This window comes from Cicer arietinum, chromosome 2 (genome assembly GCF_000331145.2).
Source record: "Cicer arietinum cultivar CDC Frontier isolate Library 1 chromosome 2, Cicar.CDCFrontier_v2.0, whole genome shotgun sequence".
In the NCBI taxonomy this organism is placed as follows: Eukaryota; Viridiplantae; Streptophyta; class Magnoliopsida; order Fabales; family Fabaceae; genus Cicer; species Cicer arietinum.
In genome coordinates this window covers 15,919,148-15,937,705 of record NC_021161.2, presented here as the reverse complement: position 1 = coordinate 15,937,705, position 18,558 = coordinate 15,919,148, and the positions used below count along the sequence as shown (strand labels likewise).

The following is an 18,558-nucleotide window of genomic DNA, read 5'->3' as shown; positions in this document are numbered from 1 at the left end:
TCAGTTTTGATCATTCTGGATGACTTCCTGATGTCTTGTATAAGGTTCAGACTCATTTTAACCAGCTTGATTCATGACCTATTAATTTAGTGATTTGAATGCCTTCTTTGATTGGAATGGATCTACTTGTTCCTTGCCAAGTACTGATAACCTTAGTATAAAATTCAAAGGCATAATTGTCTTTGAACTAATGGAGATTCATTGATCTTGAGGTTGTGATGATCAGTCTTGATCTTGGAGAACATTCTCCGTTTTATCCAGAATGTTCTTGTTTTTTTATGTGTTCAGATTTTATCTGATTTCTTTGTTTTGTTTGATTCCTATCTTTGAATTAATTTGAGAACCATAAATCCTCTATGCTTATCCTATTGTGCTCTAATTTGAGATATATGTGGGTTCTGGTGGCCCCTCACCTTAAATCATCTATGCTTATCCTATTGTGCTCTAATTTGAGAACCATCAATGCTTGTTCAAGAAATGGATCAAATTGGTCTAAGTCAAATCCAAAGCAGCTATGAGTTGGACTAAGGTCATCTGAGTCCGACCCTAAACAAAATGAAAAAGATATTAATTTAAAGTTTGCTTTATGCGTACATAATTGTTGGGCAGACCTTTAAGTGATTGTGTAAACTTTAGGGCAAATTGAATATTTGGTTGTATGTTTGTATTGATGGTCCTTTAAAATTCACTTTCAGAGCAGTGATTTTTGCGACAACCCAACACTAATCTTCTTTTTTTTTTCTTTGTTCTTAGAAAATATGGAAAATTTTACCATAATTAACTCACAAAATTGTGAGGTCGTGAGTTCAAATTCAGGACAATACGTTCAACCTAACAATATCGGTATTTGTTAGTTGAGCTAGGACCTAAAGAAAACATCTATCTTCTTTTATTATATATATATTTCAAACAATAATCCAACCTCTCACTTTTTAGATGTTGGTTCACACCTTTCCTCTCATTTTCAATTTGTCTTCTTGCTACTTTCATTCTCGATTATATCATCTCTCTCAAGTGATGGCCGTTGTTTTTAATTTTTGACATAATTGTAATTTTTGTTCTCTATTTTTATTAATTTATGAAATTGATTTTTTTATTTTAAAATTTGTCAGTTTTGATCTATTATTATAATTTTTTATCTAAAAAATAACGATTTGAAATGTTTCAAATAATATGACATATAATACGATAATATTAAATGATTAACACCTATAAAATTTGACTTTTAATTTCGAAATTTTTGTATTTATGTAACTTAACTAATGACATATATATTTAGATGATTATATCTCATAAAATCGTATGTTACATTATTTAAAATATATCAAATCATTTTTTTTTGTTCAAAAATTTAAATAAAATATAAAAACTGTCGATTTTTAAAATATAAAACTAATTTTATACGTTGATGAAAATAAAAGACCAAAATTTTCATTAAGCCTTAATTTTTCTATGTTAGTTGGCCAGCCCTTCAATTAATGTAATGTCTTGAATATTCCAATAGAGTTCAAGAGGAAATAATGAAAGAGGGGATTTGAACCCCATATTCCCTAACAAACTTTGTTGTCCATACATCTTAGTTGAAGCATTTGTCCCCACATCCCTACACATACGTTCGTCCTTGCTTCCCTAACAAAATGTCCAAAAGAAAATTAAAACTCCTCCAAAGATAATAAAAAAATTTCTATTAATTAATAAAATTCTCGTACAATAAAATTGGAATTCATGTCCTTAAATTTTTTTTTTAACTGAACCAGCTTTCGTTGTGCTTGCTTTCTAAATTTGTCTCAGCTCTGATGAAATTAAAGTAAAAATACAATTTTTGGTAACAAAAATATAGCATATTGTTCATAAGTTGTTTTCTTATTTCTTTATAGTATGTCTTTATTTAAAAGTTTGTGTACAAAAAAAATAGTATGTTTTCCCAAAAATCAAGTAAAAATAAAATTATTAGCGTGAAAATTTTGTAGATTGTTACGCAATACAGCTTACTAATTTTTTATTTAACTTTTTGCTTGTCTAATATATTTTTCCTACCTTACATCTTTGGAACGGTAGATGTCACACAATAATATGTTTGGACCAATCAATAGAGGCAGGTTGATATTTCCTACCTTGCATCTTTGAAAACGGTAGTGTTTTGTCAGTTTTGACAAAAAAAAGTATTTATATTTAATATATAATATGTTTCGAATAAAATTATTTTTAAAAATTTATAAAGAAATAAAAAAGTAAAATATGCTTGGACCATATAGAAACACATAACATGAGAGATATAGAGCACGCGTTCATTATTCCACAACTGTGGCAGAGCAATAATGCAGATGCCAAACAAGATAAGATCATTTTTTTTTCCTCTTTTTTCCTTTTATCGTTTCGGATAAAATAAATTATTTACTTTACTTTTACTGTACTTTCTAAAATATGTGGGGCTGTCATCAATTTGCTAGATGCCTGTGGTTGGAAACTTTACTTTAGCTGAGAAACGTGGGGTTATGATAACGTTGATATAACGGACAAAATAAATTCTCCAGTGACTGTGATTCCAAGGCATCTTTGTCATAAAAATCAAGTGATGTCAAATGGGAGATTTCTTTGTTTATTTGTCTTTGGTGCATGAATTATTTTATACAGATGGTTTTAATTTTTTAACTGCTCTTTATTCTTATATAAGACCTTAGTAAAGAAAAAGAAAAACTCCATTTTATAATTTTTTTTGTATAAATTTTTAACATTGTTAACAATTTTATTTAGAGTTAGGAAATATAAAGCTGGTTTGATAAGAGAAATTAAGGAATGAAACGATAAGAAGATTACCGAATCATTTTATACTCTTAGTAAAATATTAATTATATTAACGAAATTAATTATTAATAATGACAATCACAGAAAAATAAATAAAATATTTTTAGGTTGTGTTTGGATAAGAGAATATTTTAGGGAATATAATCTTTTAAAAGAATTAAAATCCTTCCATGCAAATTATTTTATTTGGATAATAAATTTAGAGAATTTTTAAAATGAATTTATTTCATAAGGTATTTGGTCTAAATTTAGAGAATTTTAAATATCACTTTAAAAATAAGAATTTTAAATTCTCTTTTTATTTTATAAAATATGAAACATGAAATTGTTACTATAATTTTTTTGAATTTATAGTTTTGACATTATATATTTCAAAATTTGCATAGTACACTACAAGAAAAACATCATTTTGTGGCCAACTTTATAAATATTTTGTGGCCGAATAAAACCCTCACAAATTAGTGACCGAAAAAGCCCTCACAAATGTCAAAATTGAAATTGGTCTTTATTTGTGGCTGAAAAAGCCCTCACAAATTTTTAAATATTTAACTGGAATTTGTGGCTGCCTAAGCCCTCACAAAATCACAACATTGTGATTTTGTGAGGCACAAAGCATTTTACCGTTAGAATTACTGGCGGCAAAAGCCGCCACAAATGGCATTATAGCCGTTGGCTTTTCTGGCCGCCCAGGCCGCCACAAATATCAATATATCCGTTGGCATTGTGGCTGCTTTAGCCGCCACAAATGCTCAACCTGAATCTATATATATTTTTCTCCCCTCCTCCTTCATTTTTTCACATCCAACTTCTCTCTACAACCTCATTCTAACCATTCTCTCCTCCTTCTCTCTACACAAAATTACTCTTAAGCTTCATTTAAATTTGGTAAGTATAATTATATTATATATGTAGTTTTATAATTTTATTTTTTAATTTGATATAACTAATTAATGTTATTGATTTTTATTTTTACAGTGCTTGTTAATTATTTCGAAGACTTGCAAGCATATCGTACGTGAGTGAAAGCTTGAAGTCAGACGCTACTCGGCATCAAGTTAGTATTTTATATATTTTAAATTTAGATTAGTAAATATATATATTATTTTTAAAATATAGATTAGTAATATTTATATTTAGATTAGTTTTATAAATTTATTTTTAAAAAAATAGAAATGATGTTGTTTACATATTAATATATGATAAATTAAAGTTTCAAACCACGGTTAAAATATATTAGTTTTAATATAATTATTATTTAAAAAAACATTATTAAAATTGATGATATTATTATTTTTTGTTATAAATAAGTCTTGATTATTAGTCTTGATTTTTAAAAAAACATCATTTAAAATTTTATATAGGTTTATATATATTTATTGTATTGATATATATAATTTATTGTATTGATATATATATTATATTGATAATAATATATTATATATTATTGTATTGTATTGATAATAATATATTATATTGTATTGATATATATATATAATTTTATTTCGGTTTATATATATTTATTGTATTGGTAATAATATATTATATTGTGTGCAGATGCATGCTCCCCTAATTGACATATAAATATGTCAAAATTTATATATAATGCTTTTGAAAAATAAAGCAATTAATATATAAAACATCGATATATATATAAATATATATGCACATAATTTATATATTTATTTAATTTTTAGAATAAACATATACATATATATATACACACACACACACACACACACACAGATATATATATATATATATATATATATATATATGGATTTATACCGTAGTTGGATGTACGATAGGAATTTTCCTGGAAGAAAGGGTCTTAAACAACGTTTTGCTAACAAGGTTGAAGACTTTCTGAATTTTGCGAGAGTGCAACAAATTGTCCAAGATGAAGGGGGAATGAGATGTCCATGTTGTTTATGTCGATGTAGACGGTTTAAAAGTGAAGATGAAATAAGAGTGCATTTGTATGCAGATGGATTTATGCCTAACTACTGGATTTGGACTAATCATGGAGAAGAGTCTCCAGCGGCGCCTAATACTAGTACATCTATGGAGAATTATAACACAGGTCCTTCAAGTAGTACTACCATGTTAGGTATAGATTATTATAACTATCAACACTTTGAGGCGATGAATGATATGATCTCGGATGCTGTTGGGGTTAATTTGTCATTCAATGAAGATCAATATGACGATACCGATGGACTTCCCAATGAAGAAGCTCAGAGATTTTATGGTCTTTTGAAAGAGACAAATAAACCGTTGTTTGAAGGTTCTTCAAACTCAAAGTTATCAATGTGTATTAGACTATTAGGTCTAAAGTCTCAATTTCATGTTCCTGATTTAGCTTTGGATTTCATGACTAAAATGATGCTAGATGCAACACCTGTTAGAGATGGTTTGCCGCAAAGTTATTATGATGCGAAACGGTTAGTGTCAAAGTTAGGATTAGGTGTCAAGAGGATTGATTGTTGTGTTAAAGGTTGCATGTTGTATTATGACAATGAATTTGGTATGAATGATGCTAACTTAGTTGAATGCAAATTTTGTCAACAACCAAGGTATCACCAAAGGAATAACTCTAGGGTAAGTAGGGGAAAATCAATTCCAAGGAAAGCAATGTTTTACCTACCTATTGTATCAAGATTGCAGAGATTGTTTGCATCAATACAAACTGCAGGAAATATGACGTGGCATTATGAGAATAGAAGAAATTCAAGCGAGTTGCGACATCCGTCTGATGGTCAGGCATGGAAACACTTTGATCAAATGCATCCTGATTTTGCGTCAGATCCACGCAATGTAAGACTTGGATTATCCTCAGATGGATTTACGTCGTACATACAAGCATCGTCTACTCCTTATTCTTGTTGGCCGGTTATTGTTACTCCTTACAATCTTCCTCCTAATATGTGTATGTCTAAACCTTATATGTTCTTAGCTGCTGTGATACCAGGTCCTTCTAATCCTACAACTGGTATTGATATTTTTTTACAACCTTTGATTGACGATTTGAAGAGGTTGTGGAATGGTGTCTTGACATATGATATTGCTCGGAGAGAAAATTTTATGATGAGAGCTGCATTGATGTGGACCATTAATGATTTCCCCGCTTATGGGATGTTGTCAGGATGGGGCACCCATGGTAAATTAGCTTGTCCTATTTGTATGGAAGATACAAAAGCATTTACTTTAAAATTTGGCGGGAAAGCATCGTGGTTTGACTCGCATCGTAGGTTTTTACCTGCTGATCATGCATTTAGAAGGAACAAAGCTGCATTTATGAAGGGCTATGCAGAAAGTCTAGGACCACCGCTTAAGTTGACATCAGAACAAGTTTGGAATAAAGTAAAAGATATGCCAAAGGTACATGTTGTTAATGGTGTGGCCTGTAAACCACAAGGTTATGGACAATGGCACAATTGGACAAAAAGATGTATTTTTTGGGATCTACCGTATTGGAAAGATAATCTTTTGAGACATAATCTCGATGTAATGCATATTGAGAAAAATTTCTTTGACAACATATTTAATACTGTGATGAATGTGAAAGGAAAAACAAAAGATAATGACAAAGCCAGAAAAGACATAGGTATATATTGCAGACGACCAGATTTGTTGTTGGTGGAACAAAACGGCAAGACCCTAAAACCTCGTGCGAATTACACTTTATCTACTGATGAAGCCAAATCTGTTTATCGTTGGATCAAAGAGCTGAAGACGCCTGACGGTTATTGTTCTAATTTGGCAAGATGTGCTGATGTGGAAAATGGGAGGATGCATGGGATGAAAAGTCATGATTGTCATATATTTTTAGAGTGTTTACTTCCTATTGCCTTTAGTGCTTTACCGACACATGTATTGAACCCACTTATTGAAGTGAGTCAATATTTCAAGAATTTGTGTTCTTCAACACTCTATGATAAAGATCTCATCAAGATGGAAAATGACATTCCGATCATTCTATGTAAGTTGGAGAAAGTATTTCCTCCTGGGTTTTTTGATTCCATGGAGCATCTCTCAGTGCATCTTGCAAGTGAAGCTAGGCTTGGTGGACCAGTTCAGTATAGATGGATGTATCCATTTGAAAGGTGATATATATATACATATACTTGATTTTCAATATACTTCAACTTATATATACATGGAGCTTATTGTACATCTCTTTGTATATTATAGGTTCATGGGTTATTCAAAACGGTCGGTGAAAAACAAAGCTAGAGTTGAGGGCTCAATTTGTTCATCTTACCTTCACCGTGAAACAACACACTTTTGTTCTCATTATTTCAACAACGAAACGTTGTCACCAGTTAACGGAAGAAACGCTACTGATAGTGTTATACGTCATCCACATGCTTTATCAGTTTTTTGCTTGTCTGGTCATCATGCTGGTAGGGATTTTCCGATTTTCTGGCCAAGCGACAAAGTATTTAATGCGGCACATGTTCACGTTTTGATTAACTGCACCGAAGTTAAACCATACATTGAGTACGTTTCAAATTTCTCTTCATATTAATTATATTTAATTATATGATTAAATTGATATTCACCATATATATGGTCATCGATCAGGGCATTTTTAAATACGGGACAATCATCTGATGATATACATTCAAATTTCCCATTATGGTTTCAACAACAAGTGCATCTCGAAGAACAAACTCCTATCAACATCCACTTAAGGCACTTATCTATGGGCCCGAGTAGAAGTTTCAAAGAATGGCACACCTATTACGTCAATGGATACAAATTTCACACTGAATCTTGGACTGAAGGAAAAGAAACAATTAATAGTGGAGTTTGTATGAAAAGTGTCTCTGATAGTGGTGTAGTAGAAGATTTCTATGGCATAATTGAGCATATTTACGAAATTGACTACACGTTCCTAGATTATGCGAAAAAAGTGGTGTTGTTTTACTGTAAGTGGTTTGATCCATCTAGCAGAGGAACTAAAATAAATTTGATATCCAATACTGTAGACATTCGTATGAGCAAAAAATATCCACGGTTTGATCCATTTGCCCTGGCCCATAATGTAAGACAAGTCTATTATGTTCCTTATCCATCAACTGTCAGAAGCAAACAAGGTTGGTGTGCTGCAATCAAAACAAGACCAACGAGTGGAATCGAAGAAGTTGAAGCAGGTCAAAATGAAGAAGTTGCATTTCAAATGGATGAAATGTCAAATTTGGATCATGTGATTGGAGATGAGACTATTAGTCAACTTTGTCATGAGTCACACATTGGAGAAGAAGTTGATGAACAAGAAATAGATGAATTAGAGAATGATGAAGGCAATGACTTAATTCACTCATCAAATGACGACGACGATGATGACGAAGACGAAGACGAAGACAATTAATTAATTATATATATATGTGTGTTTCTATATCTATAATATTATATATTGTAATTGAAATGAACGACACCTTATATATATATTTTTATATTTTATATATATTTCTTTATTTATGTCAGTGTTATAATTTATTTATGTATATTTCATTATTAATTAATCTTATGTTAATTGTATACACACATATATTATATTATATATATGTATGGATATGGATATATATATATATAGACATGGCTTCAGTGTCGGGAGTAGGAGGATCAGGAGGTTCGGATGGATCGGGAGGAACAGGAACGGCGGCAATACGAGGAATATCCAAAACATCACGTGGTAAGAAAAAAGTTGCTAAACGTGTTGTTAATGACCCATCTCTCATGCCGATGCCGTCCATTGGTACTAGTGGTGGAGCTATTCCTCTATATCCGGAGGTCCCAGTAGAGCCTTATACCTTAGACGAAATAATGGATCCCGGATGTGTTGATTGCTACAACCGCATTGTCATCATTCCAGAAGGAGATGGGTATGTAAACTATGATTGATTAAATATTTCATTATTATTGCAATGTAAATACATTATTAATTTTATTAATTTATTTTTATATTTAATTTGCATATAAACTTTGAAGATATCTTCCTTTTAAATCATCTGCAAAGGCAATTGCTGAAGTCATACAAGAGAAATATAAAAAACCATGGTTGTCTTGGGGTGAGATAAAAGAGGATAAGACACCTCAAATTAGGGAAGTTGATCAGTTTTTACATTGTTTCAAAGTAAGTCATTAGATTAATTTATTTAATTACTATTTATTTATACATTTGATTAATTTACTGAATTACTAATTATATTTTTAATATTTTTTAAATTTCAACAAACAACAGACCAAATGCACTTGGAAAAGAGAGCATGATGCCGCAGTTTTGGCTTCATTTGACCATCGCTTTTCAAAGCGTCTCTCATCTATGTTGGCTTACGCACGTAATAAGGGGGAGGAAAAACGGCCTAATTGGATTGGTGAAAATGTTTGGACTGCTTTGTGGAGGAAATGGAACACAGATGCTTACAAACAGAAGAGAGAAAAAGCAAAGACTAATAGAGCATCTGAGAGGGGTACCAGTACTCATAAGGGAGGTTCCATGTCTGCTGGAGAAATTAAATATTATATGGTAATTTATTATTATTTATAATATATATCTATTAATTTATATTCAATTAATCATCACATTTCACCAACTTATAAACTTGACATTAATTTAATATTTTAGGAAAAGCAACTTGGAAGGGAGGTCACTCAGGCTGAGATACATCGCTATCTTCATGTTAATCCTGAAACAAATGAGTATACTGATGAATTATCAAAAAATATTCAGGTAATTATTATATATTAATTGTTATATATTAATTAGACCTATAAATTATTATATATTAATTATTAACTATTTTATTTTTTTATTTTTAATATAGGAACAACTTCAACAAATCATGAAAGAATGGGATGATCATCAAGCTACTCTTCCTCCTGCTCAGCGAGCTGGTCCAGTGCAGCGGAAACAATATGAGACCGCAAGTTTTATGCACATCAGTGGTGGCAAGTACAAAGGGCGTGTGCTGGGTGCCGGTAGTTTATCATCAACCTTTAAGAAAGGTCCAACCGGCTATATTCAGACTGAGACGTCTTCTTCTTATGCTAGTACGGATCGATCTCATCGTCCGTCGATAGATAATGATCTTGACCAGTTAAAGAAGCAATGGGCAAGTGAGCAAGAAGAAAAGACACAACAGCTGATACAAGCCGCAATTGATAAATTGAATGAGGAGTGGAAACAAAAGTTTCAAGAGCAGCAGCAGCAGTTTCAGCAGCAACAACAACAATTTCAACAACAACAATTTTCATTTCCTCCTGTGTTTCATCAGCAGTTCCCGCCTCGGCCTCAATACTTGCCTCAACAACCACTATTCCAGCAGCAACAAAATTACTCTCAATACTCCCAGCAGCAGCAACCGCCTCCAAATTTCCAACAGCAACACCAGGATCCTCCGAACTCTGCCTTCCAGCAAGTACAGCAGCAGCCGCCAATGTTTCAACAACAACAATATTTTCATAATTATCCGTATGTTCCGTCCTCTTCACATCAAATTCCTCAACCTCAACCAGATCATCAAACTGCATACCGACCAACTATGCCAACAGCTGGGTTGATCAGACCAGATTTAAATCAACCTCAACCAGCTAGGGCTCCTCATTCGACTAGTGGTGGTGCCATTGAAGATGAAATTCAATTTCAAACCATGATGTCTCCTCCAACACAAATTCATAATACTTTTGAGGGACTTCTTTCGTCGGGCATGGCAGGAAATAATGATGGTGTGAGTGGAGCTGATCAGAGGAATTATTATGAGGATTGATGTCATCTGAATAATTTCATAATTTATTTTTGGGTTGTATGAACACATATTAATTATGTTGTCTTAGTTAATTATTGTGTGTTTAATTTTGCGTTTGTAAGACATTATTTATAAATTTTGGGTATGTAAGACATTATTTGTTAATTTTGGAATGCATGTTTTATTTGATTTTGTGGTAATTAATTTAATTATTATTAATATTATATTTTTATATATAATATTTATTTTTATTTTAATATTTAATTTTATTTAAATTTTAATTTAATTTTAATTTTAATTTTTTTTATTTGTAATTTAAATTAATCTTTAATTATAATTATAATTTAAATATTTTATTTTAAATTTAATTTTAATTTTTAATTATATTCAGATTAGTTTATTATATATTAAATTTATTTTATAATGATATTATATTTTAAATTTAATTATAATTATAATTTAATTATAATTTTAATTTAATTACAATTTAAATATAAATTTTAAATTTATATTAATTTATTATATATAAAATTATAATACAGAATTAATTTTGAATTTAAAAAAATTAATTTTTTAATATACGTAATACTTTGTGGCGGCCTAAGCCGTCACAAAATACTTTAAACGGGATGTCATTTGTGGCGGCCTAAGCCGTCACAAAATACTTAAACGGGATGTCATTTGTGGCGGCCTAAGCCGTCACAAAATACTTTAAACGGGATGTCATTTGTGGCGGCCTAAGTCAATCTGTTTCTAGCACTTTGTGGCTGCAAAAGCCCTCACAAATGTCAATCTGTTTCTAGCACTTTGTGGCTGCAAAAGCCCTCACAAATGTCAATCTGTTTCTAGCACTTTGTGGCTGCAAAAGCCCTCACAAATGTCAATCTGTTTCTAGCACTTTGTGGCTGCAAAAGCCCTCACAAAGTGCTGTCTTTTGTGGCTGCAAAAGCCCTCACAAATTTCAATCTGTTTCTAGCACTTTGTGGCTGCAAAAGCCCTCACAAAATTTTGTGACCAGCTCCTTTGTGGCTGCCAAAAGCCCTCACAAAAGTTGTATTTGTGGCTGATTATAGCCATTTGTGAGGGTAAAAGCCCTCACAAATGGCTTGTTTTCTTGTTGTGGTAGTCCTTATATTATAATTTTTTCAAATTGATCCCTGTACTTTTTCGAATTTTGCAAATTGGCCCTTAAAAATTATGAAATAATCTCTCAACTTTTTTAAAATTAAGTTTTGACATAAATTTAATTTTCATTTTTGCCTCAAAACTTTTAAAAAATATAAAAATAACCCAATTTTAAAACACCAATTCATTTATCCAAACAACAAAATTTAAAATTAAAAAGAATTTAATTAAAGCATTTGAATTGCCTAAAATTCTAATCTTCTTAAAAATATTTAATTACTTCTTCCAAATGCACTCTAAAATATATTTTTTTTAGGTTATTAAAATACTTTTATTTATTGTAAATTATTTCCTTACAACTAATAGTAAATATCTACATGTACATCTACACTATAAATAATTGTCTTATAAAATGACATATATAATACACGTGACATGAAAATATATCAACTAATATTTAATACTTTAACATTGGAATATTCACATTTAACGATCAATCAACGAGGGAAGTTGACAAAAAGGCAAATAAAGTCATAATTAGGAAAAAAGTAATATTATAATTAAAAACATATTAAGACTTATAAATAGTAATAATTAGTATTAATAATAAATCTGTTAAAAGAAAATATTATAATCGATTGTTAAGACTTAAGACATATTATCAATTAAGACCTAGATGTTGAAAATCAGTTAATTTTATAGTGTAATACTGACAAATATTTTTGAATAGTTTTCATTTATATTTGCATTAGTTTTTGGAAATTGTATTTCATGATATAGTATCAAAAAGAGCTAATTAAATGTCGTAGGCTTTTGAATCGATCTAGCACTCAAAAAAGGGTGTCTATAATTTATCAGCCATAGTAAATAGATTGAAATCGTATTTGGACTTAACTTAGATCGGTTATAGTATCATTTGTAATAATTGTCTTAATCTAAATATCATAGACTTTTGTCTATATATTAAGAAGTCGATGTTGTAGAGTTTTGTCTATATATTAAAAAGTCATACCAAAGATAAAATCAAATTCGCATCAATTCTATTTTTGGCTCCTAGAACACAACAATAATAATAATATTTCTGAAATCAACACAACAAAATAATTAAGGAGTCTGAATCTTCGTGTGGTATGACTATGATTTGTCAAGGATATTGCGTGTGACAAACCTCCATTTTGGCTTGACATGATTCTCATGGACTCAAATGTATGTACTATGTGCTTGTTAAATTTTGTTTTTAATAAATTTAAAAGATAATTTATATGCAGAAGGGGTTTGTTTTTAAGAAATTTTAAAAAATATAATAAATTTTAAAAAATATATATGATAAATTTCATAAGCTAAAGAGTTTCTCGGTTAGTCTTTAATTTCTAACTCAACTGACAAATACTGATATTGTTAGGTTGGACGTCTTGTTTTGGATTTAAACCTCAGACCTCGCATTTGTGCAAGTTAATTATGGTGAAATTTACCATATCTTCTAAGATTAAAAAAAAATATAAGTTATATTGTTTATATTTGTCGTATGCTTAATTTTTTTAATTAAATTTCACATATGCTTTAAATTTAAGTTATTAATTGACAAATTTTTTTTACAGGCTAATAGAATACATGCAACTATGCATATAATGTTGATTTACAAGTTCAAAAAGTACACACAAGAGGGTCATGTCTATTATATGGCTAATCCATGAGTATAAGTTAACTTTTTAGTATTTCCTTCCAACATTTATCCTATTTCCAACTATGCTGAGATTTTTTCAGGTGATTATGATACCGACTTTTTAGCTGGTCAATACCAAATATTTCCTTTTATTGTTAATCATAATTATCAAGTATAACTTTTTGTATGATATACTATTCAATATATTTTGTCTACGCTTAATCATGTTAGTTTTTTTTCTTCAAGATCTCATAGTCATTTTGATGAGTGTTAGAATTCAGAAAGAGTATGAGATAAATTAAGGACTAACCTAGAATAGTTGTCATAGAAGATGAGTAAGCATTTATATTATGACTATATAATTTGTTAATATTTACGTAACGTTTATAATATTTTTTCTCAATGAACATATACAATATATCTATATTATTTTAATAATATATTAATTATATATTTTTTTCACGTATTATTTTAATTATATATTATATATATCTTTATATCTTTTATGTATATTTTCATATTCAAGTTTAAAATTACATTATTTGGTCAATATGCCGACGAACTTAATTCATTCGTTCCTACTAATGAGATATAAAATTTCATCGTCATCGTCATTGTTATATTATTATATTTTTTAATTTTTAATGACTATTATTGATATATTGCATTGACCTTAAATTTATAAGACATACAAATATTTATAAGAAATAAATTACCCTTAGAATAATCACAAATAATATTGTGTTTGTTTAATATTAAAAATCATACAATCTTATCACTTATTACTGTGTTAAAATTCTCACAAAAAATATCTTTACCGGAGAATAGATTATATTTAACATATTTTAACACTAAATATTTATTAATAATATTTACTATTTATCATTAATATTTATAGGATGATTGAAAAAATATTATCCGTCGCATGATATTTGTTATATACAAAATCCATCAACGATGAGTGAAAAAGAAGAATTCCTCAAACATACTCCGAATAAAACAATGAAAATTTTAAAAGAGTGCGACGTGATAAATAATTTTATTATGTATAGATTAATTAATTCAATAATAACAAAATAAACAAAATAAATGAGATCAATTGATTCATATTAAAACATATTAAATCAAATTAAACTAAAAGTAGAAAATGCTTAATCAATTGATTACAATTTAATTAAAAAATATTTGTATATATTAAAATGAAAAGAAATTGATCACTATCTTCTATATATGACATTAAATATAGCATAACTATCATTTATTTTGCATATTAACATTTTCCATAAATAATTGGAAAATGTTAATATAGACACGTTTTTTATGATTCTTTATCACTAATTATTAGTCTATTATTTATCTATAACATATTTTTTTACTTATAGTCTATTTAATTAAAACACATAATTATGATCTAATTTTGTGTTGTTGTCATTTTCAATTGAATATATATATTTGTAATTTATATTATTGTTTGAAGTCATCTTTTATCGTCACAGACACCGTAAAATATATCGTTGACATAGACAACTCGTGGTACACGTAGATCGTGTATTATTGTGAGCACATGTATTATTGTGCAAAATGTAACAAATATATTATGAATATTTTTCATCACTATATAATTAAACTTCGTGTAATTGACACAACTAATTCTACCACTTTTGTTATAGTTGATTGGAATGCTACCATATTGTTTAAAAAATCAGTAGCAAAATTGATTGAAACATCTAGGGTATGTATGTATCGCAAACACTATATACACTACGCGAAAAAATGGCTTTTACAACGCTTTTTTTAAGCCATTTACAGCGCTTTTTCAAAAAAATAAGCGCTGTGGAAACGAGCGCTGTAAATGATACAACAGCGCTTTTAAAAAAGCGCTATAAAACATGTAAATACAACGCGCGCTTGTTATGCACATTTTACAGCGCTTTTTTGAGAAAGCGCTGTAATATGTCAACCCATATATGAGTTATGGGTGTGCATTTTAGAGCGCTTTTTTATGCAAGCGCTCTAAAATGCACATAAAAAGGAACATGGGCAGCAGCAACGATTCGCCCATTGTACAAATGAATCAAGACATCTTTGGAGATGAGTATATTGAGTACCTCGAAAAGGAGCAAATGTACGATCTTCTCGAACATAAGGAGCTGAGTGTTACTGTAATCAGCTTGTACATAAGGTAAAAAATACTTTTAATTGCATTTATTTGTAATTAATTAAATGTATTGGTAATTAATCTAGTTTAAAATTTTCATTGAAGGTTTTTGTACGAGAAGGTCGTGTGCACGAGGAAACTGTCAAATAAATACTCATTCTTGTCTCCGCATAAGATGTCGATGTTCAAACTCGATCCAGACAATGTAAAACACTACATTGTAGATATGTTTTTAAGAAATAAAGAAAGTGATAAATTGTTCTTGGCACCATATAATTCAGGGTACGTAATTTTATCTTTTTTAATTGATGAGAATTTAATTTATTAGTTGTCTATAAACAAAATTGCTTAACCAATTTTTTGTTGTTGTAGGGCACATTGGGTGCTATTTGCAATCAATGCGGTCTCTGAAGTGATATACTATTTGGATCCCGTGCACGGCGATTACACCAATCACCCCGGAATAAAGAATATGCTCGACACGTAAGTAATATTCATTTATTTCTTACATATATATATTTATATATATATATATATAAATATATATATGTAAGAAATAAATGAATATTACTTACGTGTCGAGCATATTCTTTATTCCGGGGTGATTGGTGTAATCGCCGTGCACGGGATCCAAATAGTATATCACTTCAGAGACCGCATTGATTGCAAATAGCACCCAATGTGCCCTACAACAACAAAAAATTGGTTAAGCAATTTTGTTTATAGACAACTAATAAATTAAATTCTCATCAATTAAAAAAGATAAAATTACGTACCCTGAATTATATGGTGCCAAGAACAATTTATCACTTTCTTTATTTCTTAAAAACATATCTACAATGTAGTGTTTTACATTGTCTGGATCGAGTTTGAACATCGACATCTTATGCGGAGACAAGAATGAGTATTTATTTGACAGTTTCCTCGTGCACACGACCTTCTCGTACAAAAACCTTCAATGAAAATTTTAAACTAGATTAATTACCAATACATTTAATTAATTACAAATAAATGCAATTAAAAGTATTTTTTACCTTATGTACAAGCTGATTACAGTAACACTCAGCTCCTTATGTTCGAGAAGATCGTACATTTGCTCCTTTTCGAGGTATTCAATATACTCATCTCCAAAGATGTCTTGATTCATTTGTACAATGGGCGAATCGTTGCTGCTGCCCATGTTCCTTTTTATTTGGATGTCAAGACACGCCCCGTATTTACCAAGGCGTGGCTGACTTTTATTAGGAGCAGCAGCAGCAGCGACCGATTTTCCCCGATCCAGATTTTTTGTTGCTGCAAGTTTTGCAGCTTTATTACCCTCCAGCCTTTGTAGTTTGGCAGCCCTATTAACCTCCAATTTTTGAGGTCTGCTGCCTTTTTTTGGCTGTAGGGGTGGTTTATTTATTTGGACCTACAAAAATGAGGTAAAATGTTAGTTTATTGAATCTGAAAAAATAAAAAACCTTAGGCAATAAATGTGACAAACCTTTTCGGGAGATGTAACTGATTTGTCCTTGGGAATCTTTTTTTCGAGGGCAACAAGGTGTGTGGGCCATGCCACGTAACTGCCAATAGCGTCGCTTAAGAACTTCATATCTCCATCGTTGTCCGGTATGGGCAACGGTGCAGTTGGTTCGAAAGCAACCGTAGGCGATACTTTGACATGGCCCGCGGGGATCGGAATATTGTGCAATACTTCTCCCGAAGTATTGTGCAATATTCCTTTTCCCACCTTCCGTTGAGTCGGCGAGGACAAGTATAGGACACATGTAGTGACACCCTACATCAATAGTTAAAACATAAGTACAGTTAATATATAAGTTTGTTTAATACATAAGTAATTACATAAGCAAGTAAGTAGTAAGTAATTAATTACCTCGGGAATACTCTTCAAACCGACGTTGCAACTCCCGGTTTCACTCTCCATTTGTATTTCAGGTTGGAGCTGAACCGGAAGTTGCTTGTCTTTATTCGTATTCACCAAGAGTGCCACTTGCTCCGATAAGATTCTGAGCTTCTCTAATACTTCCTCGTTGGAAGGTTTTTGGCGCTTCTCTTGAGGAAAAAAGCTTTTGGGAGTTACGCCAAATCCTTTCCCCCTCACTCGACCGGAATACTCAGGGACATTAAACACTTTCCCAAGAATGTCCCTGCACGTATCCTTGTTGCCCTCTTGAGTTTCAGAACTTTGTTCAATAGTTTCCTAAAATACATGTAACATTAAAAAGATAAGTTCAATAGCATTTTTAAAATACAATATTAAAAAATATTAAAGTGATAATATACTTACACAAAGTTCTACAACTTTCTTGACATTTTCATTATCAACCACTCCTTCTTTGTTAACACGCGCTTCCTTCCATAAGATATGACGACCCAAGGGTTGATCGGCTTGGGTGTCTTTTCTCTATTCGTTAAAATCATAAACAAAATAATACAAATTAGTTACACACTATAGTTTATAATACAAATTACAAGTGATGTTTAATTACTTACAATTTTTTGTTCAAGGCGTGCATATCCCATACGTGATTTCTTGTATGGGTGTTTTGGGTTGCTTGCCCGTTCGCGATTTGCCTTACTAATATTCTATATAAAAAAAAAATAGCAATTGTGTAAAAATTTAAAATACGCTACGAATATGAATAATAAAACACAAATGCTAATAAATTAATCACTTACGACAAACGCCGGGTCAGAACGTTTGGAAACAAATGCACTCCATTCATCCTTTGATATATAATGTTGATATATCTTTGGAGGTTCAGCATTTGTGTTTCCTTCTCTATCTTTTAGATAGAAATTTGAGAGATGGGATCTAAATCCACGATGGATTTTCCCAGCAACTCTCAAAACATATGACTTTCGTTCCTCATCAAGAACAAAAGTGGTCTGCAATGAAAACAATTATAAGTAATGTATTTTACAGAAAAAAAATTATAAATGACAAAAGAGTAGATCAAAATATTTACTTGAATGTCATTCCAGATGATATCTTTGGCATCCTTCAACGCCTTATCTCTCCAGTTGTCTATTGTTATTGGGACATTTTGACG

The 18,558-nt window shown here is 30.5% G+C and overlaps 1 protein-coding gene across 1 annotated transcript; it reads left to right on the top strand.

Moving 5' to 3' along the window:
* The first annotated feature begins 2,450 nt into the window (after positions 1-2,450).
* On the top strand, positions 2,451-10,829 carry LOC140919364 (uncharacterized). Its single transcript, XM_073365373.1, has 3 exons — positions 2,451-2,492; positions 9,437-9,541; positions 9,636-10,829. The coding sequence occupies exons 1-3, from the start codon at positions 2,451-2,453 to the stop codon at positions 10,575-10,577; spliced, it is 1,089 nt and encodes a 362-aa protein (XP_073221474.1). The 3' UTR covers positions 10,578-10,829.
* The last annotated feature ends 7,729 nt before the right edge of the window (positions 10,830-18,558 follow it).